This window comes from Battus philenor, unplaced genomic scaffold (assembly GCF_028537555.1).
Source record: "Battus philenor isolate CCGP_79_NKW_IND1 unplaced genomic scaffold, ilBatPhil1.0.hap1 SCAF_5, whole genome shotgun sequence".
In the NCBI taxonomy this organism is placed as follows: Eukaryota; Metazoa; Arthropoda; class Insecta; order Lepidoptera; family Papilionidae; genus Battus; species Battus philenor.
In genome coordinates this window covers 3935951-3959327 of record NW_027181715.1, presented here as the reverse complement: position 1 = coordinate 3959327, position 23377 = coordinate 3935951, and the positions used below count along the sequence as shown (strand labels likewise).

General features: G+C 35.3%; 1 protein-coding gene across 4 annotated transcripts in view; it reads left to right on the top strand.

The window, feature by feature from the left end:
* poe (E3 ubiquitin-protein ligase-like protein poe) overlaps positions 1-23377 on the top strand; it is a 61309-nt gene that overhangs the window by 9656 nt on the left and 28276 nt on the right. For 3 of the 4 annotated variants that reach the window (XM_068772354.1, XM_068772352.1, XM_068772351.1), the window contains exons 17-51: positions 320-463; positions 720-935; positions 1008-1195; positions 1957-2137; positions 2820-2925; positions 2994-3147; positions 4189-4414; positions 5281-5499; positions 5993-6163; positions 6241-6386; positions 6469-6608; positions 7348-7549; positions 8758-8819; positions 8918-9059; positions 9581-9742; positions 10439-10587; positions 10726-10832; positions 11026-11240; positions 12019-12185; positions 13671-13883; positions 14637-14801; positions 15050-15244; positions 15539-15723; positions 16215-16376; positions 16741-16873; positions 16961-17163; positions 17607-17840; positions 19069-19219; positions 19309-19442; positions 19531-19686; positions 19755-19841; positions 20574-20825; positions 21073-21253; positions 22120-22346; positions 23189-23336. In XM_068772354.1, coding sequence (XP_068628455.1) covers positions 320-463; positions 720-935; positions 1008-1195; positions 1957-2137; positions 2820-2925; positions 2994-3147; positions 4189-4414; positions 5281-5499; positions 5993-6163; positions 6241-6386; positions 6469-6608; positions 7348-7549; positions 8758-8819; positions 8918-9059; positions 9581-9742; positions 10439-10587; positions 10726-10832; positions 11026-11240; positions 12019-12185; positions 13671-13883; positions 14637-14801; positions 15050-15244; positions 15539-15723; positions 16215-16376; positions 16741-16873; positions 16961-17163; positions 17607-17840; positions 19069-19219; positions 19309-19442; positions 19531-19686; positions 19755-19841; positions 20574-20825; positions 21073-21253; positions 22120-22346; positions 23189-23336 — 5923 coding nt within the window. The remainder of the gene's footprint in view (positions 1-319; positions 464-719; positions 936-1007; positions 1196-1956; positions 2138-2819; positions 2926-2993; positions 3148-4188; positions 4415-5280; positions 5500-5992; positions 6164-6240; positions 6387-6468; positions 6609-7347; positions 7550-8757; positions 8820-8917; positions 9060-9580; positions 9743-10438; positions 10588-10725; positions 10833-11025; positions 11241-12018; positions 12186-13670; positions 13884-14636; positions 14802-15049; positions 15245-15538; positions 15724-16214; positions 16377-16740; positions 16874-16960; positions 17164-17606; positions 17841-19068; positions 19220-19308; positions 19443-19530; positions 19687-19754; positions 19842-20573; positions 20826-21072; positions 21254-22119; positions 22347-23188; positions 23337-23377) is intronic. The other variant, XM_068772353.1, reaches the window with a different exon arrangement.

Sequence of the window (23377 nt, the reverse complement as noted above, 5' to 3'; positions counted from 1 at the left end):
TGTATTGATTTTGAAATAAAACCACATGACATCTCTTTGTGTTGGACACTGATATGCTACATACATACGCGGTTTTGCCGTAATGACCTACGGTCGACGTTATGCATAAGTTGAACAACTGAAGTTTGCAACACAAAATCCAGTACTGTTCTACAATATATATATTTTAGAACAGTACTGGATTTTGTGTTACAAAATCTTGTCCAGCAACATTATATCATACATTCGCTGTATTAATCACAATCTGATAAGTCTTTATATGTATCAGTCTGATTAGAGAAAAAATTATGATAATTAATGGTAAGTGTTTTTTTTTTAGGTTGTGGAGACCCTCGCAATAAGTGACAGAAAGCGTGCCATGTTATTGGCGCCACATCAACTCATGCTGACCACTCGCTTGATGTTATTGTTAGAATATCTCATGCGTCATCTTTATGATGCTCCACAGACATTACTCCAACAGGTATGAAAAAGATCAATGTTTTGTTTAATGATGATGGAATGATCATCATCAATGGCATCCGAAAGATGCCCTTTTCGAGGTACTGGCCTACCCCTAGATCGCTACAATGACCCGGTAGCATGCGGCCTGTCCAGCGACCTAACAGCCATGACTATGTCCTCCATCTATCTTGTGGGTAGGCCTATCCATTTGTTGTATTATTATTATTCTTGTATAATTTACTGTTACCAAATTGTTTTTTATTTTATATTTGTAGATTGAGTGGAATCTCGTGATAGCTCCAGGCCTCGCTCAACCGACATCCGAATCGACAACAAATGGTGCAAAGACAACAACAGACAGCGGCCAAATAAAGTCTCGCATCTATTGTGAAGTACCGTACATAGAATCTGCGTATAGACGATTTTCGCAAGACGAGACCTCAATGAGGCCGAAATTTTACGCCTTGACTAATGCAGAAATTAACAACCAGGTATTAATTTAATACAATTTTTAAATTATTGTTGTATTCTTTTATATTAATTATGTTAATTATTGTTTCCAGGAGAATCCAAAGTTCGACGGACTGGCCTGTAATTTTGTACTGGGTACACCCCATAAGCTTAAATATCCTTTACTGCTGGATGCCCTGCTGGCGCTGCTCAATTCGGCGTGCATTTGTGATAATCCTCAATATAACACTTCGGCGTCTGCTCTTTCTGCCGCACACTTCTGCTTCCAAACAGCTTGGAGGTTTGTGATATTTTTCTCACGGTCTGGTTTGTGGGTACAAATCGGACTACTGAACGTGTTTCCTATTCTTAAACGTCACGCACAAGCCAAAAAAGTCTAAGCGACCTAAATGGCGGCTTTCTAATATTGTGAAATATGTGATATAAAGATCTGGACAGACTAATTGCATAGGGTGTCTGCCACCGTAAACTTGAAGGTATAAGTGACAACAGCAATAATTAAAATATATATTTTTTCAATTAAGGACCTTTTTTATTAGAATATAACAAACTACACATGAAGTTCGTTAGTAAAAAAAGGACCAATATTTAGCCACTAAGTGCACCGCCCGCCAGCCCGCTGATAAACTGCACGACTACCACTGCATGTGCGAAAGTAGCTAAATATTGGTCCTTTTCTTACTTAGGATGGACTTTCGCAAGGTAACGCCTGATTCCATTAAATATGAAGTTCATTCACTAAGTTACAATCGTTATTTTTTCATTCTACCTAATCGGAGGAATCTAATTTTAAACAGCACAGTAAAACATATTTTATGTTAAATTACAATAAGACTAACGTAATACGTCTACGTAACGTAATAGTCTATTGGAATAGAATTATATTGTGTAAAAACATAATGAAGCAAAGTATTTGTGTTAACATATGTATGTGTAAAGTTACTAGCCTTAATAATTTTGTAGCACAATAAGCATTATTATTTATGTCTGGTGCATATATTGTCATCTCGTATAATATACATGTGATATGTTTATAAACAGATTGGTGATTAGCATGCCACCAGCGACACCGCACATGGATAAGTTACAGGCGGGCATTAAAGCGGAGCTAACATCGCCTCTGCCTCTTCATGCGGTCGTGTGGGCGCCTCGCGCTGATAACAAGAAGGTCTTCAATCCTTGGCTCAAAGACGCTCTCGTTAAACAGGGCATGTATACCCAGGTAAGTTTAATATATCTATTGCTTCAAGTGATAAGAGGAAAGAATGTGTCAACTGATGTCATCTGTTGACACATTGTCACATAATAAGTATCTAGTGTACCATGAATTGAATTATAATAACAGTAAATTTATTTATCAAAGTACAGCAATGCATACTAGAAACGGATATAAAGAGTACATGTACAATTGATAGATGTGTGACCAACATGAGTACTGTTGCTCCTAACATTTGCAGATCAGATTACTCAGCAACATACAAAATTTGTTATATTAAATAGGGTTATGAATACATTAAAACAAAGTAAGAGAATTTAGTGTAATAGGATATACACAGGAACAAAAGAATTATACTTAACATTTAATTTGAGCTCTAGAAGAGACACTTCCCACTGAATAAAAAAACAAACCAGAATATTATTTTATTGCTTTAAAAGTGTCTTACAAGTCTTACTTATAGCAGCAAGAATTAATGTCAAGTACCATAATCAGCATAGCAGCAATCAGTTTTTCACATTAAACCACTCCTCTTATTAATACTTGTCTGGTCTCTGTGGATTGATTTTGGCAACTATGCAGTACTTCTCGCAATTTGTTTTCAGGCTAATCCAAGTGTTTCTCATGTAAATTTAGATATATTCGTTTTTAATGTTAATTCCAGTCTTAATTTATACATTTCTTTTAGTATGCTGAAAATTTGTTGGCTGGCGTAAGTGCATCCTGTGACAATATCAAGTACACAGCTTGGCTCGCTTCAGAAACCATCAAACACTTAAAACAGAATATAACTTGTAAGTATAAACACATAAGTGCATTTTGATACACGTGTTGTAAGCAATTGACATGAGTTTGTTTACAGCTAGTGGACTACCTTCGCTACTCGATGTGATCTCTTGCGATTCGGCCTTAGTCAGACTCAAAGTCTGCTTAGCTGACACGACATCGGTTGCAGAAGCGCATCAGTTTATGCCCAATCTCCTGGAACTATTGGCCACCATTCTTGATTGCTGCCGGTAAGATCTACCATTTATCATGGTTTATAATTTAATAATAAAGTAACAGTAAGTACTACACGGGTGCATTCAATAAAATTATCCTATTTTATTTTTTTAATTTTAATTTAAGATCATTTACTTACATTTATTCTGTCTAATAAAAGTTAATGGTGGCAAATTTGTAAAATTTCCGAATGTTAGCCCTAAATATTGAACGAAAAATGTTCTTGTTACGTTTTTTTAAATGAAAGTATATTTGTTAATAAACAGATTTACAATAAAAGAAAACAAGAGTACACAAAAATTATTCATTTATTTTACTAAATATTCTTTATTGTACACACATACATTTAAATGTTTCATAATAATAAAAAAGTACTATGAGCAGTTTCATCACACAAGGCAATCTCTAATAGACTACCATAGTGTGGAAAAGGTAGAAGTGTAAATAATGGGTAGTTAAACAAAACATACAAATATATAAACATCCATACATAAACATTCATTTAGGAAGCCAAATTGGATAAGGTCTAGCAATAAAAAAGAATCGATTATGTGTGTATCTTTGTTACAGAAAAACATTACTTACTTACTACGCTTCGGAAAATCTGTATCTTTAATAAGATTTTATATCAGACTTTTAATCATTACACGGATATACAAAAATACAACTAACAAACTAAAACCTTAATCAGAAAACAAGAACACTAAATTAAAAACTGAGTACTCATACATCACATTGTTCTTTGAGGCAATACTAGGTGGAGTAATTTAAAAAGTTACAAAGAATGGACTTGTACTTATCATTGGCAATCTGTGCAATTTTTTTTCTGAAACTGTATTTTGTTGTTAACTAATATTCTTCTATATCTAATTGGAGGTTTATTTTTCAATATTTTTAATTCTCATATGATTTGGTCAATATAAACATAATGTTGCCAACATCAACAAAGTTAAAATCAATTGCCAAGTTTTTATGATATAAATTGATTGTAAGACTAATTTGTTATAAAAAGATACTCTTATTTTTGATAGTTAGAATAAAAGTTTGTTTTACAGTCTTAGCGCAGGTGCAGAGCTGGAGGGCGTGTTGGAGCCCGCAAATAATGCATCAGAGAGCGCTGTGAACGCGGTGCGGCTGGCTGTTTGCGGCACGGGTGGGGCGGCGGGCCCAGCGGCGGGCGCTCCCGCGCTCTGCGCCTGGCTGCGCGCTCACCTGCCTCCTGCTGCGGCCGCTGCATTCGAGCGACTCGCCTCCCCGCCTCCACTCACTTGTCTTAACTTGGTAATTCGAGAATTTCAAAAATTAAAATTATTTTGTATAAGGTACGGACGCCAGTGTAGTAGTTATAATTGTATGCGACTATAAAATATTATAGAAAAGACCTCGCCCTTGCACAATATTTGTTACGTGACAAGTTTCCTGTCTTGTTTAATATTAAGGAATTTAATTTATGTGCGAACTAATCTTTTGAATTAATAAACCAAATTATAAACATATACGAGTATTAACAACTAGCTGTAGCGGCGAACTAAGTTTCTTTTTTGATGTACAAAAAAGTCTTAACTTAAATTTTTTAAATAGCTAGACTGATGTTTTCACTTATATTTTTAATGATTTTTTTTTTAGATTCATGTTTTGTTGGATGCAGCCAAAACATACTCTTTGTAATATTTATTAGTACAATTTTATTTAAAACTAAAGGCAAAAGATTAAAGTGTTAGGTTAAATATATAATGTTTAAAAATTCGGAAAGAAATAACAGGAAAAAACCTACCATCTGAAAGCCATCTCTTATTTTAGACAATATATACTTATCCACAAAAAATATTGTGCAAGCATTTAAAGTTATGGTATATGGGGGTAAATTAAAGAAACCAACATTACAGCAGTATTCAGATTATTGAAGATTTTTTTTGGTTATATTAATATCTGATGGGCATATACTATGGATCACATGGAATTATAAAAATAAAACAAACCAATAAAAATTTCATTTCTATGAAAAAGATATCCTTGGAGATTTTGTACCAATCAACCACCAAGTATATTTAATTTTGATTGTAGAAATTATTATCACACTTTATTACTGTTATATTCTAATAGGTCATCTAATAGATACTAAAAATCTTTTATTTTTTTTTTCCAAGGCGTTCTATTCGTCGCATATAATTCCATCGGAGAGTGCAGTACTGAATCTGGTGTCGTCTCACTGTGAGCTTATCAGTGCGAACAGCAAATACTCAATCGGACCGTCCCTGATGATGCTAGCCTATTCTGCCGCTAAGCTTTTAGAGATCGGTGCTCCAAAACTTGCCGACAACCCCAAGCTTACGAAAAAGGCGATTGGTTTAATTGTACCTGCCTTGGTGAGTAGTTGTGTTTAATTGTAATTACAAATAAAACATTTCTCAGCGTCTCTTGTATTAAATAGTTTGATAATTTTTATACCGATTCTGTAAGAATAAGATGGAATTTCCAGTTCCATGGATGGTATTTCAAGAGGTGTTCACAGGTTTTTCTATATAAAATCAATGTCAACACCTTCTTAAAATATACTTATAATATTATTTTTTCTATTATAAAATATTTTTCGTGTTGTGTTAATAAGAATATGAATAAACGATTTAATTCTTTATAATCCATGATAAATTATTAGCATATTTTTCTAGCATTGCCTATAGTATTTGATAGCATTAATAAATTTCTCTCTTTCTCACACACACAAATACACATAAAGCAGTGATGTTGTCCATTTTATCTCCCAAGTGTATTAAAGTGTATGCTAGAAAAGCATTATAAATAATCACAATCTGATAAAAGAATTTAATAAATAAATAATAAAATTTGCCTTGTTTACAGACTGATGGACGACTAGAGTTCTTATCAGAGCCACTGGCTGCCACCTTGAATACTCTAGTGCCGCAAACACTTACGGCTGAACAATTGATACATGAACACATTCTGAAGACTACTTATACTGCATTGGTTGATCACTTGCAACCTTCCACAGAGAAAACTCTACGTCATATGGTAATTTCTCACTAATAGTAATCACTTGTGTGTGTGATATATACTTGGTTCTTAAATAAAATGATTATAATTTCCAGGTTAAATACTGGGAAAAAATCTTAGACCGTTTAGCAGGAAGAAAAGCATATGAAACTGTGTTCTGTGAAGACTCTGAGTATATACTTGGTAAAGTACTTCTCACTGCCCCCAGTGTTAGAAGCTCCTATACTGAAAGAGTAATCAAGTAAGTAAATATTGAAATGATATAAGCTATAATGTTGCACGCTTAAATGTCTTATTTTAATTACTTTTTGTTATTTCTACAGATTGTTTATCAAGATTTTTACCTGCTGCGACAAAGCTGAACTTAATGTTGCTCTATGTATATCTGTATGCAAATCTATTGGCATGGCTGACCAACAGAAATTAGCCAGCTTGCTCTCCCATGTTTGTTTGACAACTTCTGGTGAGTATACAAAAAATACGTTGAAAAAGTAAATTATTTGGTTAAAATTCTAAAATAAATATTACGAGATGGGTTATAAAAATTATCAAAATTTTACTTTGAAGAACATATAAGTTACTATTTTTTTTTATATCACAGCTGATATAATATATTCACATAAACAAAATTCAATTGCAAAATGTGTTGTTAAGCTCAAAACTATTAAGTTTTTTTTTTCGTTATTACATGGAAGGCATTTTATATAGAAAAAGAGTAAAAGATGCCACAAAAGTTTTAACACAACACTTCTCTTCCCTTCCAAAAAAACCGGGTTTTTAAATTTATTTTGTGTCAATGTTTTAAGTTATTCTCCTTAAAACTATATAAGAGAATTATAACAAGAAAAAATGTGTTCAGATTAGCATTGGTTAATGGCATTGCTAAAATCTTGTATAGTAAAATTAAGAAATATATTTTAATTTATTAGGGTGACCGGAAAGTAAAGTCGCTTTCTTAAGTTAAATTTACTTGATTACATTATTAACAAGTTTTTATTTTTAATCAACAATATATTAACCTTAATTATCAACAACCTTTTGCTAGTATAAAAATTTTCAATATCGAAGCGGTAAAAATTAATCAGTTTTTCTGTGAAATATGTCGACAGAAACGACATTACTTTTTGGTCCCCCTAATATTTTTTTTATTTTTTATCAAATTGCTTTATTTTTTTTATTTATGAGATTAATTTGTTGACAAGGTTCTTCAACGTCAAATGGTACTTCGGGCACGGCGAATGGTACGCCTACAGAAGCGGAGCTTGCCACGCCTACGTCGATTGCTCCGGACTCTAGCGGCAATCCGGCTTCGCTCGCCTTCCGCAACGCGCTTCGCAGCGTGTTCCGTTCAGACAGCGAACCGGTGCAGCGAAGCGACGCTGACCTCTCGATATTTGATGCTCCGTGAGTAATTGTAGTCACCACCAACACAGAATTAACTATACAGACAGTAGGTCACATTATTTTACTGCATCTTCTTAATTTAACTTCTTAATACTGTCGCTGCCCTCTAATGACAAAATAACGCAACCCACAGGTAGCAAACTTAGAGAAATGCGTTTAAAATTTTCGGATCCTAAATTATAAACATCGTATTTATTTAGTATTTTAATTACGGATTGTATTAAAAATTTGCAGGGTTTTTGAACCTTATAGAATTTTGTTATAATTTTTTTTCTTGAAGTGACAAAAGTACAGACATTTTTTAATGAAATCGCTTTTCAATGCTTAGATGTGAACATACTTGTACATATAATTAGATAATGAATATACCTAGATGATTAAAATTAATACTTATTGATTTAATTAACCTATTCATATTTTAATTATTATAGAGATTTGTATACATTTAAGTTGGTTATGAAAGCCTTACTTAGAGTAAAGTACGTTCAGTGTTTAATAAGTTGTTTAATGAAATTCACATGCAAAATTCCTCGAATGATATACACTTTTGAGATTAAATATACACTAAATAGATACTCTTCACTCCTCATCTTCAGACTCAGAACCCAATTCCCGAACAACAAGATTCAAAAAATTATCTCCTTTAAGAACGCATTGATGAAGATTCTAGAAAGCCTAACGTTTCTAGAAAGTATATGATACGACAGAACGCTGTAATCAACCAACTGTATGTTAGTTTGTCGTAGCTCTTCCAAAAAAAAAAAACGACGAAATTTTTGGATTGTCATTTTGGTTTGCAAAAAAAGTTTTCGATACTTTATATGACAGATCATGGTATGAGGCATTCAATCAGCATGTGCACAACATAACGACTTAACCCGGGATTCGTTATTTTGTCAATAGAGGACAGATCTGCAATTAATAGTTGCCAATAACACAAAAAAATGCCTATGCCCTTCTCATATATGCTTATACATCCATGGTCTACTTACTTATATGTGCTGTAAATATGCTGTTATATATTTGTTATGATTTAATATTTTCTCAGTGTTATGCTATCTTCAATATTGATTTATTTATGAAATATATACGTAGTAGAGTAACGAATTATCTAAATAGTCTACTAAAACTTATTTTGATTCATAATGTCAAAATTAGGTTAAGTAATTTATTTACTATTAATGAATATTTTTTAATTAAATTTATAGATCACCAGCTCCGAGAGCACAATCAGACACTATAGCTGTAGCACAACAATCTGCAAACTCAGGTATTTATAATAAATATGTTTTTCACACTTTGTGAATTTGTTATCGATTCCTGAATATCTTTTGGGCTTTGATAATAATTATTTCTTATATTTCGTAGCTGAGAGTTGCAGCTGGTCGGATGGAAGTAAAGACAGCGCAGGTGTGGCGATAGCAGAACCGGCCCCCGTGCAACTCGCGGACTCGACTAATGATAATGCAACACTCCTTTCCGCTCTCTGCAAGCACATTGTGAGCCATTGGTCAGTTGAAATTGGAGCTATTTTTTTTGTAACTTAAAGGAATTTATCTTTATTGTTTAACTTTTGAGAGTCGATTTGGGGACTCAGTCTGACCTATTACTCTGGTGAGCATCGGTTCCCCCAGAACTCTATTCTCGATTCCTCGCGTTGTTGTGTTGATCTTTTTGGATAGGACGTCGGATGTTTACATAGTTTTGCGGACAAGCTTTCAAGTTATATTCGACAAAGAAAAGTCTAAAAAATAGATATCATCTCTTGCTTAGCTTGCGGCATTATTCTGTTATTTGCCGTTTGCTGTGTTTATAAAATGATAAAAAACAAATAACAGTAGTACACAAATTAAAAAAAAAACCTACTCGATACAAACAAGAAAAGGAAATTAAAAAAAATTATCTCTTTGCGTAAATAATAATATGAAGTTGCTAAGTCTGACATATTTAATTGAGTGTAAACTCAGAATAATTTAATAAAAATGTTGGTAGTGGCTCTGTAGTTTTCTATAAATGTGCGCTTGATTGTAGCAGCGAGGAGGTGAGTGAGCGCGTGCTGTGCGCACTGGTGGGCGTGTGCGGCGACGGCTGCGCGCCGCTGCTGCTGCGCGAGCTGTGCCGGCTGGCCGACGCGCACGCCGGCGCTGACCACAAGCTGCTGTTCCCCGCGGCCGTGGGCTGGCTCGCCGCCTGGTCAGTACTAAATCTATATATACACACACACACACGCACACATACATACACATACATATTTATACCTCTTTGATTATACTTATAGTTATTATAAAATTTTGGTGAACTGCCTGCAGATACTAAATATGGAATATTCAAGTTTATTCAATAAATTCAAGTCATTGAGTTTCTTAAGATATTATTTATCCACATCAATAAGTGAAGTTAAGCAAACAATTTAATTTTCTTGCTTGCGAATTGTGAACTCTAATTTTTTTTTGTCACACCCGTGTATACCCTGTAAGTCCTTCCCTTTGACCCTTGGAGGTCCACTTTTGGGTGTAGTAATTAGTTGTTTGCAGAACTAAAATGTATCACTTATTTCGTCTTCACTTACAAATAGTGAAGGTAAACATAATAGGCATATCATATAAAAAATCCTAGAGAAGTGGTGAAATCAACTTCTAATGCGCAGCGGGACCATAGAAAGAAGTTTTGTGTCTTCACAGATGGTGTACCATGAAATTACCTAAAATGAACAAATTTAATCAAATTCGACTTGATTTTGGGTAATTTACTAACTTTCAAGGTTTTGCTTAATTTTATGGATTCGCGTATATTTTATTCATATTTTGATATATCTTGAGTGTGAGTATATATATTAATGAAAACTGTATGAAGTTCACATGTGAAATTCTTTTTAATTTCTACCTTTAGCGTGGAAAACCTGAGCAGTTCAGAAGTTTTGGAAAAATTAGAGGAGGGGCAGGTTGACGGCGCACTCGCTCCACAAATAGAGTCTGCATGCGTTTTGTTATCATACCTTGCCGACGCTCTGCATGCGATAAACACTTCACCTCCTCAAGGTTTGTTTTACATTTGCCAAAATTATCATATATCATATATCATATATCAAAATATAAATATTAGTATATTTATATTTATGACTTTTTTACAATTATACATCCATGAAACTAAAGAATGTGTATTTTATTTCTATACAGCTTGGCGTTCAGTGAGTCCAACATGGGAGTCTCCGTCCGATCTTGGATTCGATTTTGATTATACAGATGAACAGCAAGACGATGACGACACTAGTGCTGACGATTCTGTAAGATATACATTCCATATTTTTTTTTCCGGTGAACAGTAACAGTTTTTTTTTTATTCCAAAAATCTAAATTCTAAAATAAACCATTGTACAAAAATATCTATGATCCAGTATTTCTTGCTTCCATTAACTATATGTTCATATTCTTTTCCTATATTGTTTTAACAAATTATTATGATTGCAACGGGAACAGGATGAGGATGCAATGCTGCAGTACAAGCTGTGTACGTTCACGGTGACTCAGCGCGAGTTCATGAACCAGCATTGGTACCACTGCCACACCTGTAAGATGGTAGACGGCGTTGGCGTGTGCACGGTCTGCGCGCGCGTCTGCCACCGCGGCCATGACGTCTCCTACGCTAAGTTTGGCAACTTCTTCTGCGATTGTGGCGCTAAACCCGACTCAAGGTATTTGTTATTTTTATATATATCAACCATAAGTCGGTAGACGCGGAGTGCGTAGTTCCCCACCTTAGGTGCACCAAGGACATACTCAAAGTCGTAAGAAGTTGGTCGATGCTCTCAAAGCCAAATCGGTCATTTTAGCGATCTTTGGAAGAAGCCTATACCTTGGACAGAGCCTTAATCGGCTGACATGACGATGATGATTAATCTGATTCGTTCTTTTGTTTCTCTTCATACGTCTTTCTCTCTCTTTCTCTAATTCATCATCATTTAAGCTGTAGGATGTGTCCACCGATGGGCACTGGCCTCCCTATAAATCTCTAATAGGTCCGATTGGAAGCGGTCTTCGTCCAGCAGCGACCTTGAGGTAAAATTATGATTAGATAATGGCTTTGAATACATAAAAGAAATAAAAATACTGCAAGAAAATTTTGTATATGTGAAGATTTTATGTGACATGTAACTACACATAAATATGTAATTATTATAAGCGAAAAATAATATCGACATAATCTAAATATATGCACATTTCCTTAATTCAAATGGTTTGCATTGGCCGACTCGTATAGTAATAGACACTGACATCAGAATCTGTTTTTCAATGGTTTTCGATTCTTCAAGTTTCCCATACATATTGACTTAAGCAAAATAACTGGTTAACTTTGATATTAGTGTTATTCTTTCACTATTAAGTTTAAGCAATTAACATCTTATACAGATAATTTTGAATAGTGATTAGATAATAGGTAATTGTTAAATATTGTATGTTGTTCCGTGGCAGTTGCCAAGCATTGGTCAAACGTTCGGTAACGCTGGGAGGCGCACGCAACGGTAATGGCACAGAGGAAAGTCAACCAGCGCCGTCGCTGAGACGTCGCCCCTCCAGCCCCACGCCGCCGGCCTACCTAACGCCACCTCGTCGCCCAGCGCTCGCAAACAACATTCAAGGTAACCGTCATATGGAGGGTATACACATAAATTATAATAATGTAACATTTGTAAAATAAACATATACCGTTCGTTTTTGTTTAATAATTAATAAATGCTAATGTTTAATCAAAAATAAATGCTCTATCCGATTACCACTTGTGACATCTACGTCCGTTGAAGCTGTCAGCTTCTCGAGTGGCAACCACGAGCCGTTAGACACCGCGTGGTTGGGTAGATTCTTTAGGTGGACCGACGATATAGTCTCGATCGCTGAAAGTGGATGTTTGTAAGCAGTGCAAGATCAGTAATCGTGGCGAATTTCTGGGGAGGTATATGGCTTGCAGTGGGCGTCTAGTATAATTATCTACCTATGATCACTAACCGTGACCACTTGTGTATGTCACTAGAAGAAGTCCAGATGCCCAGAAACCAATTTGATAGACACTTATTAGAATCAGATTTACTCTCTTGTAATGCCCACTTTCATGTTAAAGCTACGAACAAACTTTTTTGCTTCAAACGCGCCAGAGCCCACAACAAACTCGGACGTTTTTTTGTCAGCTAATTCCCACATTTCTTTTCACTTAAAATATCCATTACATTAATATAATAAAAATTTTATAACATTGTACTTAATGAACTTTTAACATAATAATAATAATAACAACAGAGACTACAATAAAAGTTTAATTGATTAAATTGTCGATTTCTTTTAAAAGTTTATTTTGCAATATTTTAAATTATCACTTTAACATCTCATATACCAACTGCTTCACCTGTTAAATAAATATAACAAAATAATATTTATTTACCACTAGCGTCATCTAGTGTCTTAGTTGTGAACTAACGACGTATGTATAATCTGTAATAAAAGTACTTAGTTGATTGCAAACCGTCTATAGCGTTTTAATTCTTTTAACATGATAATAATAAGATGATAGGAGAATTTCTCTTGACTGTAGGTATATGCTTTAAATAAACAATAATGCGTTGCTCTAAAAACAGAGAAAAGATATGTGGATTCCTTATTGAAATACAGATATTAGGAATCTATTTTTATATTTTAGAAAATCACAAATTATTATAAAACATAAATTTGGTTTGACAACTAAAACCAACTGACTTAACCAACGTCATCTTAAAAAACCAAAGAGGTCAGGTGCCCACATTACGATATTTAAAGTGTATTGATTAAATTGTCGATTTCTTTTAAAATGTGATTCTGCAATATTTTAAAGTATCACTAACATCTCAAATATCAACTGCTTTACCGACTGATGAGCGCATTGGACACCATCATAACACTATAATTAACAGCACTATTTATGAAGTGTCAAGGTTAAACAACCACTACAACACAATTTCTATTGGAATGTGAGTGGCCAATAACTTGTTGCAGTAAAAAGTCTGCAGCGACATGTAGTACACAATAATCTCGTCTCGTCGAATAATATGAAAAATCGGTTTGTCTGACTGTGTCACTAATAAATATTGTCATTGTAGGATGCCGATCGTATTTGACGTCGTACGGCGCATGGAGCGCGTGTATAGAGCGCGTGAAGAAGCTGCTTGGTGTGCTGGCTGGACCGGTGCGCGCCGCGTGCGAACGTGGTGCAGCGGTCGGAGCGCACGGTCGCGCACAGCGTGCGCTTGCGCAGCTTCACCTAGGCGTCAAGCGTTTCCTGCATACAGATACTCTCATGCTACCGACACTTGGTACGTAACTTTGTCTTAGTAAATATTTTTGAAATTTTTACAAAATACTGATTCACTTTTATAATAACAAAAATGCACTACTGATGCCATCTAGTAGCGTTATTTGTGACTGATATTGAATAAAGAATGTTTATGACCTAGTTCATCATCGTGATTTTAGTTGCTAAATATAGGCTTCCCTTATAGATGTCTAGTACAACTGGAAACTTTTTGCATTTCAATGTCTTCTGAAGACCTTAACGAGTCCGTGTGTCTACCTTGTGAGTGAACGTCCAGCGCTGCGCTTACAGGTCCATGGTCTACACTCTAGAACTTTAAGACTCCAACAACCATTAGTTCAATAAAATTTGGCAGTTCGTTTCAGCAAGCAGGCGTCGTTTCATTACATCTTGGTTAGGTATTTTGTCTTTTTTTAGTTAATTCAAACCGGGATATAATTATGGATATTAAAATGTAATCTTAACATATACACAAATGTACACTTATATATGCAAAACACACTTGACGGTAAAATGTTTATGGTATTTATCAAGATGAATAGAAAATCTTGTTAAGGTCGTTAGATGCTGGATGCTGAGCGCTTCATATGGGGCCTTTGTATTACCCATTCTGTGGCTGATATGGTAATGACGTTTTTTATTGCCTTGGCTAATGAGTGTGCAAAATTACGTAATAAAACATATCCTCAACCCACTACAGGGAACCTGTTATGTTAATTTATAATACATTAAACATTGTACTTTTACAATTTAGGTTCACAAGAGGGTGCTTTCGAGAATGTTCGCATGTCGTATACGGGCGAGAACGGTCAGACCATTCGACAGCTGATGTCGGCACATAAACTTCGACGGGTCGCAATGTGCTGCCTCGCTTCCCCACATGGTCGTCGACAGCATCTAGCTGTCTCTCACGAAAAAGGTTCTTTTCTTTTATTGTTGTATAGCTACTTAGACTAATTTTGTACAGACTATATAAGATAAAAATATATTTTAGCTTTTCAATGTACAAAATGATCCAGATATTATATAAGTGTTATATGATTATTATTTTTTAATAGTAAATATTTTGTTAAATAAACATTTTCTTGGAGAACAGGAATCATTTTACTATTAAAAATACATGTATTAATAATTTTTTCGATATAACCACTTAATGAATGTCGACAGGCAAAATAACCGTTCTGCAATTATCTGCACTTCTGAAGCAAGCAGACTCATCGAAGCATAAGTTAACACTAACGCGGTTATCGTCAGCTCCAATTCCATTCACCGTGCTTAGTCTTAGTGGCAATGCATGGAACGAGGATCTACTCGCTGTCTGTGGCCTCAAGGAATGTCATGTACTTACTTTTAATAGTGGAGGTTAGTGATATTCACTGCTGGTAAATTTTTTTCTGTTATATCAAACCAATATCTTTGTCTAAATAGCATTTGCAGATTCCGTGGGTCGCAGAGGACTCCTAGCTTTAGACCTCTAAGGTATCAAAGCTTGTGGGCTGACTCCTAGAGAAGCACCCACGTAGACCGCTAAAAAGTATAATACACCGGATTGTGTTTTAACTTCTAGCAAACATTGAATCAAACAAACACATTATATCTTTTCATACTAAAGTTGATTTTAAAACAGAAATATGATCTCATTGTGTTCTATTGAAGGAGCTGTAGCAGACCACCTTGTATTGAACACTGGTCTGGAAGGAAACAACTACGTTATCAAGGCGATATGGCTGCCGGGTTCGCAGACACAACTAGCACTTGTTACTTCAGATTTTGTCAAGATTTTTGACCTCAGCAAGGACCTTAACAATCCAATGCATCATTTCCTGGTGCCTAGTGGAAAGGTAAAGCAATTTAGATAATAGACGTAGGTGTTGGTTGATGGTATTATAAAGAGCAATTGTTGAGTTTCTGGTGGGCTCATCAGAACCATATTCGGAGCCAGTGGTAGCTCACTACCTAAAAGTATGTGTAAATACCTGCTTGAGTAAACATATATTGAATTTGATCGTTAGAACAGAAGGCCACTTGGTCCTTGAGTTTTAAAAAGTTAACAAGGACACAGACAGGCAAGTGCAACATAGGACATCCTCTCATGAAGTGGACAGACAACCTTGTTCCATTAGTTTCTTATTGGATATCTTTGAAAGAGTCATATGTCCAGCATTGGACATTCTATGTTATATCAATATGCATATATATGACAAATATTTAAATTTATCAGACTTTGTAATTAGGTTATATTAAGGCGTTAATAGAAAATATGTACGGATTTAGAAAGATATCACGAAACTAAATTAAAAAAAAACTACAAATAAATACTTATCTATAATAGGTGCGGGATGTGACATTCGTGAACCAAGAAGACGTGATGCATATGCTGTGCATGAGCTCAGCCGGTCATATCTACTGGCAGCCAATGAGCGAAGAGTCCCGCGCGACGTTGGGCACCTTCTATGTGACTAACACCCTCGAAGTATTGCACCCAGAGATACAGGTATCAATATTTTGTTTTCGGTTAATATTAGTCATTAAATTGTGAATAGCAAGGCGTAGGTTAAGTTATTACTGCTTTTCACAATGGTTAAGAATTGCCATTTATTATCGTGGCTTACGGCATCGGTTCTAACACGCATGTGAATTATATATGTATGATCACAACCATTGATAAACAATGACAGAAAACATTTTGACGAAAGTGGCATGTTCTAATTAATAAACAACCTAAAAGCTGCCATTTTTTCATTGGAATACTACAAGATTAATTTAATACTATTTACTGTATACAAAAAGACATTTAATAGATAGATAAGTAATAACACAAAAATGCAAACTTAGCTATTTGTATCGTTTTCATATAGGATGTAGCTGGCTTGGTCGGTGGTGGAGGTGTTTCGATCTACTACTCGCATACACTCAAGATGATATTCTTTTCGTATGCTCAAGGCAAAAGCTTCCTTGCGCCTCTAAACACTGTTGAAGAAAGCGTTAAACGTAAGTAACATAAGTGATATTCTAAAATCTGACAATAGTTATTTGGATCTTGTATAATTTTGTACATTTACATTATATATTTAATAGGCACAGCAATGATAACGCTGTCGGCATCTACGACACAAAAGGAGGGAGGCGGTCGGAGCGGTAAACAGAGCAGCGTGCAGTCGCTGTGTCAGTGGGCAGAGGTCCCCGGACATCCGGGACTTGTCACTGCGGTCATGCAGGCCTCCAACAACCCTGTTGTGCTTATGCTTACACCAACAACAATATTTGTGCAAGAGATTAAAGTATGACCTTTATTATAAAACTAATTTAGTTTTTTGTACTAACAGTAAAGGGCGTCTCGGCAATTATCCGACCCAACTCATAGAGAACTGCCCATTCCTGTAATAATGCACAAGTGGATAAGCAAACAAATATTACAGAAAGCTTCTATGAGCTGTGATCATCTTTTATCTGTCCAAGGAATTTCAACTGTCGGCAATAAAAAATCATTATTTTTTAATGTATTTGTAATTTGTTTGATTACTGAATCTTTTTTTTAAAAAATTGGCACATTTAAGTTAACCTTAGTATGACAATTTTATTTTTACTCTTAGTTTTTTATTCCATGACAATATATTTTTTTTCTTTTTTCAATTTAGGTTGTAATTTGTTTAATTAATATATCTTTGAAAATGGTATCAATTCCTCACATGTGAGTAATGTAATTTAATTTCCTGATGAGCAGGTTGTACCGGCTAAAGCAAAGATCACAGATATGGTCGCAGTCCGGCACTGGTGTGGCGGCGGTGGTGAACAGAAGAGCACATTGATTTTACTGTGCGAGGACGGCAGTTTACGCATGTACGCAGCAAGTGCCGAACACACGGGCTACTGGTTGTCGCCTGCTATCCAGCCAACTCACGCCCCGCGGCGACGACCGCGCATGCTCACTCATCACAGCAAGGGCAAAGCGCAACAGGTAATCTATCAACTCACTTGTTCCTATGCTTATTAATTTATTTTATACATTTACATCAACGGTTTTCATAGACCATTCTTCCATTCTTCTCATAGACCACTTTTAAAAATTTTGCTGGTTCCGATGTAGACTGTAACTATATTTCTATGATATTTCCAAAACTCATTAAAAGGTGTGAAAATTAGGTACAATTAAGAAAATTTGTGTTACGGCTGAATTTTGAATATGGAAATGCAAGTTTTTACAATATTCTGGCCTGCCTTCATTGAAAGAAATCAGTGTAACAGTTTTAATTCATCATTATCTAAAACAAATTCCAGATAAATCTGTAAAAATCCTCCTGTAATTTAAAACTTAGCAAACCTTTGTTTTACAATAATCACTTGTACGTCATGCGATAACTTAAACGTTTTTATTTTTGTGGTCAATTTTGCAATACAGTGGTTGAGCAATTCATAACTCAACTGACGAGACAGGCAAATTGTTTTTGTAATGATATATTGAAACAAGGTATAGCAAAGCATTGCATTTTCCAGTCTTTTCTTTTAAACTCGGGTATTTTTCTTGTGATTCTTTTTTACAATCTACGAGTCGTTATAAACAGTAAACATTATTTTTTGTGCAATATTGCAACGTCGTTAATAGACGCCTTGATGATTATTACCAGAAATGATCTAAAAGAAACTATAAAGACTAAATCATTTATACTAAATTAAAGGTGATATTAGAACATTGTGAACATAAAAGAAACAGTGATATTTTTAACTATAGTCCGACCGAAACCGCTGTACTGTGCGGTTACGGGTCTTAATTGAAATCTGTTTTCATAAAAAGATTTATTGAAATAAACTGTAAGTAAAACTGAAATGTACAAGTAAAAGCTATCTTTGAACTGCCTAACCTAACGCGCGTGTATACAGAATTTAGAATCAAGGTAGACTTCAGTACATGTGATAAACTGGAGATGCCTAATCAGGCATCTCCAGGCTCTCAATCGAGAGGGAGTTAAATATAATAAAAGATGCAGATAGATGGATGTCAGAGCGGAAGAAAAGGTTGAGTAAGGTTGTAGAAGCTATATTAGACAGAATTATAACAATGCGTTAGATATGCGTGCTTTCCGAACGCATGATACTGAGACCATAACGGGAGTTTCATTCAGACTGTATCATACTTTTTTAAATTACTTTTTTTTCCTAAAGTAATCACTTTTCTGACTTTTCCTTAGGCTGCCACGAAATCCAACGCTAACGGCGCTCCGCAGTTCCCGATCGACTTTTTCGAGCATTGCCTCGCAATGACAGACATTGAATTTGGCGGCAATGACCTACTACAAGTTTATAATACAGCTCAAATAAAGAATCGCCTAAACACAACCAGTATGTAAATTTTTCTTTAACGAGTTCATCTATATAGATAATATTGCATCCTTAATGTATTTTTTTCATATTGTATTATTTTTATATAGGTCTGTATGTCGTATCTACCAAAATGAGTGGATTCTCTATGGAAGTGATAAACTCCGATCCTAACATGGTAATATGCGGTATTCGAGTATTACTTGGCACCCAAGACGTCGCCAGAACTCCGTCCTATGTGGAGGTACTTTTTTGTTTATATATTTATATGTAATTAATAGTAGTAGTTTATATGTAAATAATAGTAGGAAATAATAATGTATTATTTTTAGGTATATGGCAGAGCAATTCCTACAGTAGTCGTTCGAAATCGTTGGTTTGATATTCCTTTGACCCGCGAAGAGTCATTACAGTCGGATAAAAAACTGGTCATCAATTTTGGCCCGTCGCAAGATCCTGATGGTGTCACTATGGTTGACTCTGTGAAGGTAAACTCCTACCTAATTTGTTTTTATTTTTCATCAGGCTTTTAATAAATTACGTTATTTCATTCCAGGTGTATGGTAAGAATAAAGAGCAATTCGGATGGCCAGAGGATAATGAAGATGCTTCTGCATGTCCTTCCACAAGCAAGATAGCTCAGGTAATTATTTTTATTTGAAGTGTAATATCTTACATTTTATATGTTCGTAATATATTATTTATAATACAAATGACAATAACATTCGTGTAATACCTAAAAATAAAAGAAAGTTTATGTAGAGAAATTTGAATGAGATTCATTGTTTCCTGGGATGCAAACACTATGTGTGGATTATGATTGTAATAATATTATTAATTTAATTCGCAAAAGTAAGCAACATAGCCCAATAGATTGCCAATTTTAAGTGGCAGAGTACTGGCTACATAGCGCGCAGAAACTGTAAAAAGAAAGAAAATCAGAATTAATTATATGAAATAAACAGAATTGTAAAACAAAAATAAAGAAAAAAAATTATAAACTTGAGGAATGAGGTGATGAATAGAAGGCGTCGGAAAAGAGTGAAAAAGAATGAAAGGAAAAATTAGATGAAATGTGGAAAGAAAGCAAAAGAATGGAAAAACATAGGAATGCATGAAAGAAGAGAACGGCGATAAAATTATAAGTAAAAAAATTATTAAAATGTAATAAAAGTCACTAATCCACACCAAGTTAGGGGTACGAGAGGTCCCCAATAGCGGGGGCCATAGAAAAAAACTATTTAAACTACTTACTGTCCAGTGCACTGTTGCATGTGCATTCTGTTTGTAAGTCGCTTACAGAGAAACCTTTGTCCAGCAGTGAACGTCCTACGAAAGATGTAATGATGATGATGAAATATTTTACTTTGTACAGGAAGCTGAAGGTGCAAGCGGTATATGGAAACCAAGTTCTCTAGAGCGTCTAGCGTGCGCAGCTTTAGAAACTTTAGAACTAGCAGCGGGTGCGCCGGCTGTCGCGGCGGCTACTGCCAACACTGAAACGGGTTCGGAGGCTGGATCAGAGGCGGCCAGGAAACTTCTCTGTGCGCCCGCTTCAGCGCATTTACATGCGCGTGCGCAATGCTTGCTGCGTGCTATATATAAAGCGCAGTACCACCAGTTCAAAGTACAGTATATTGTTTATTCTGACAACTACACGATAATCGCATATTTAATTTATAATTGTTAAAAAGCGTCATGAATTTCTTTCAGAATTGACGACCTCATGGTAAACTATTATTTTATTTATTTGTTATTTGTAATTACAGGATATTAAATTCTAGTATGTCGTTGGTCATTGTCGTTTCTAGTTATTAACGGTGTTACAGCCGTCGAAGTGATACATATTATATTAAGTTTTTATAATTTTCTAGGACCAAGAAATTCTTAAGTACGTGTGCACGTCGCTTTGTGAACTACGTTCAACGGCGGACGCGCGCAACATCGATCCTGAAGCATACTTCCGGCTGGTGCTGTTAGCTCGCGGTGTTGCCGTTGCTCGCCCGCAGCACCTCGTCAAGTACAGTCCAGCCACGCCGCGGAAACCTGATAACGGTGAGCTACATATTATTCAATTACTTTGGAAGGGTCAGGTAAGACCAAAGGAATTTAAAAATATTTTTTTTATAAATAACGAAAAATAAAGTACTAAAGATGAATAATTATAAATTGGTTGTAGAATATAATGAAATGTAAGTTACAAAAACCAAAACATAAAACTAGGAAACAATAATGTGATAAATAATCTGTGATATTTTGGGAATGGAGAAGAAAGATGGAAGCGATGGTTGAATGGCACTAATGCTTATGGAGAGAAAGATTTTATGATGGATGAAAGAAAGAAAAAACATGATAGATACTGTGGAGAAGGAATGAGGACAAATGTTACTAAAAAATTATATCTGAAACACTTATTACCCAAAATTGTAGCTAATCATCACGGGTGGTAGAATATAATTAGTCAATGTTCTAAATCAATGTGTAATTAATTAATTGTAATACTGGCGGTGGATATCTTTTATTAGACGGGGCAGCGGTCGCATAAACGCGCAGAATGCAAATTCTGAAACAGAACGTTTATTTTTGATGTTTCTTTATGACATTAATCAATAAAGTCAAATACACTTTCGTATTTACTTTTTCTCTGTTGTACCGAAACCTGTCGGGGTATATAAGACATTACCATCTATGTACTGACTCATTATGATATCTCTGGAACCATCAAAAGGAATATACTATACAGTGGAGGTTAGCTAAAAACGGATTATACAATATTCCACTCACAAGGGCATTCGCTACGGTTGCGTAATTCTTGTCTTGTTTCTCCTGCATTTTTACCCGAAAGGTGCGGTCAAAGGAATGTACATTAAGAAGCGGACCTGCGTCAACTAGTAAACTTTACAATGTGATTTATTTACTAGGTGAATGGTCGGCGTTATGGAAGGGAGATTACGGCGAGAGTCAAGGTGTGACCGGACCGCCGCACTTGTGCGCGCTCATGTGTAGCGTGCTGTGGAGGCTCGCAGCGGTGCGCACCGCGCCGGGCCCCGGCGGAGTGCTCACGCACGGACTGCGTCACACCGAGCAGACGCTGCACGCGCTCGCCGACACACTGCACGCTTTCCAACTGCATTCGGATAACGACACCGTAATTATAAATAATTAAAAAGCAAAACATTAAGAGTGCTGATTCGTTCACAAAGCGGATTAACGACCTTGTTCAGTTCATCAAAAGGTGAATGCAGGTCGCTTCCTACAGGTCCTTTTGAAAATCTATGGGGAAGCCTAGCCTCCAAGAGTGCTCGTTCTATGACTGAATTGATGATGTATTTATAGGAAATTGTATAACTTTCAATTTTCAAATGTATCTTTTTTATTGTCTAGGCCATCGGCCGTGTGTCCGGTAAATACAAAACCGTTTACATTGGATATTAGTTTTAGTATTGTTTTTACTTTCTAGTTTTATTTAACTACGTCAACACTATATTACCGTATTCGCTGTACAGAGATGTTCTAGTAAATGCATAATTTATTTCATTGGTTAAGGTCAACGGGGATAACGATGCGTTTACATGGAGTTGGCGCTTATTTTTTAGTTCATTTCTATTTATTCTGTAATTGGGCGTCTTGTTACATTGATTCCAGTTTGGTCTGTGAATTTTGTATTTTTCGGACCACAATGACTATCACTTTTCTTCCATTGAATAGGTGGTAAAAATAAAATATTATAGAATTTAAATAATTTTGGTTCACACATCTTTTTAAAACAACAGCCTGTTTAATCATGTAAACAAATCTTATCTTTGTTTTATTTGTTTATCAATAGGCGCTTGAAATAACACTTTATTTACACTGTCCGTCGAATAAAATAGTTTCTTTATGTTCGTTATAAACAATACATAGTTTTATGTTACGAAGTATTATAGTTCTATAGATTTATTTTTTTAATATCTCCCGTAAATTTTGTTTAATTACTTATTAATTTTACAGATTGACTTCGTGAATCAAATCTACCTTTCGCTTTTACTGGCGGAAGACCAATCGATAAGCTTTGGCACAAAAGCGGCTCTCATGAGAGTATTGCGACCACGGGTTAAAAGACGTCGCGTATATATTCCGTCTCCACCGAACACGCCCGGTAAATGCTTCTGCTTACACAATATTTCCTTATTTTATTGA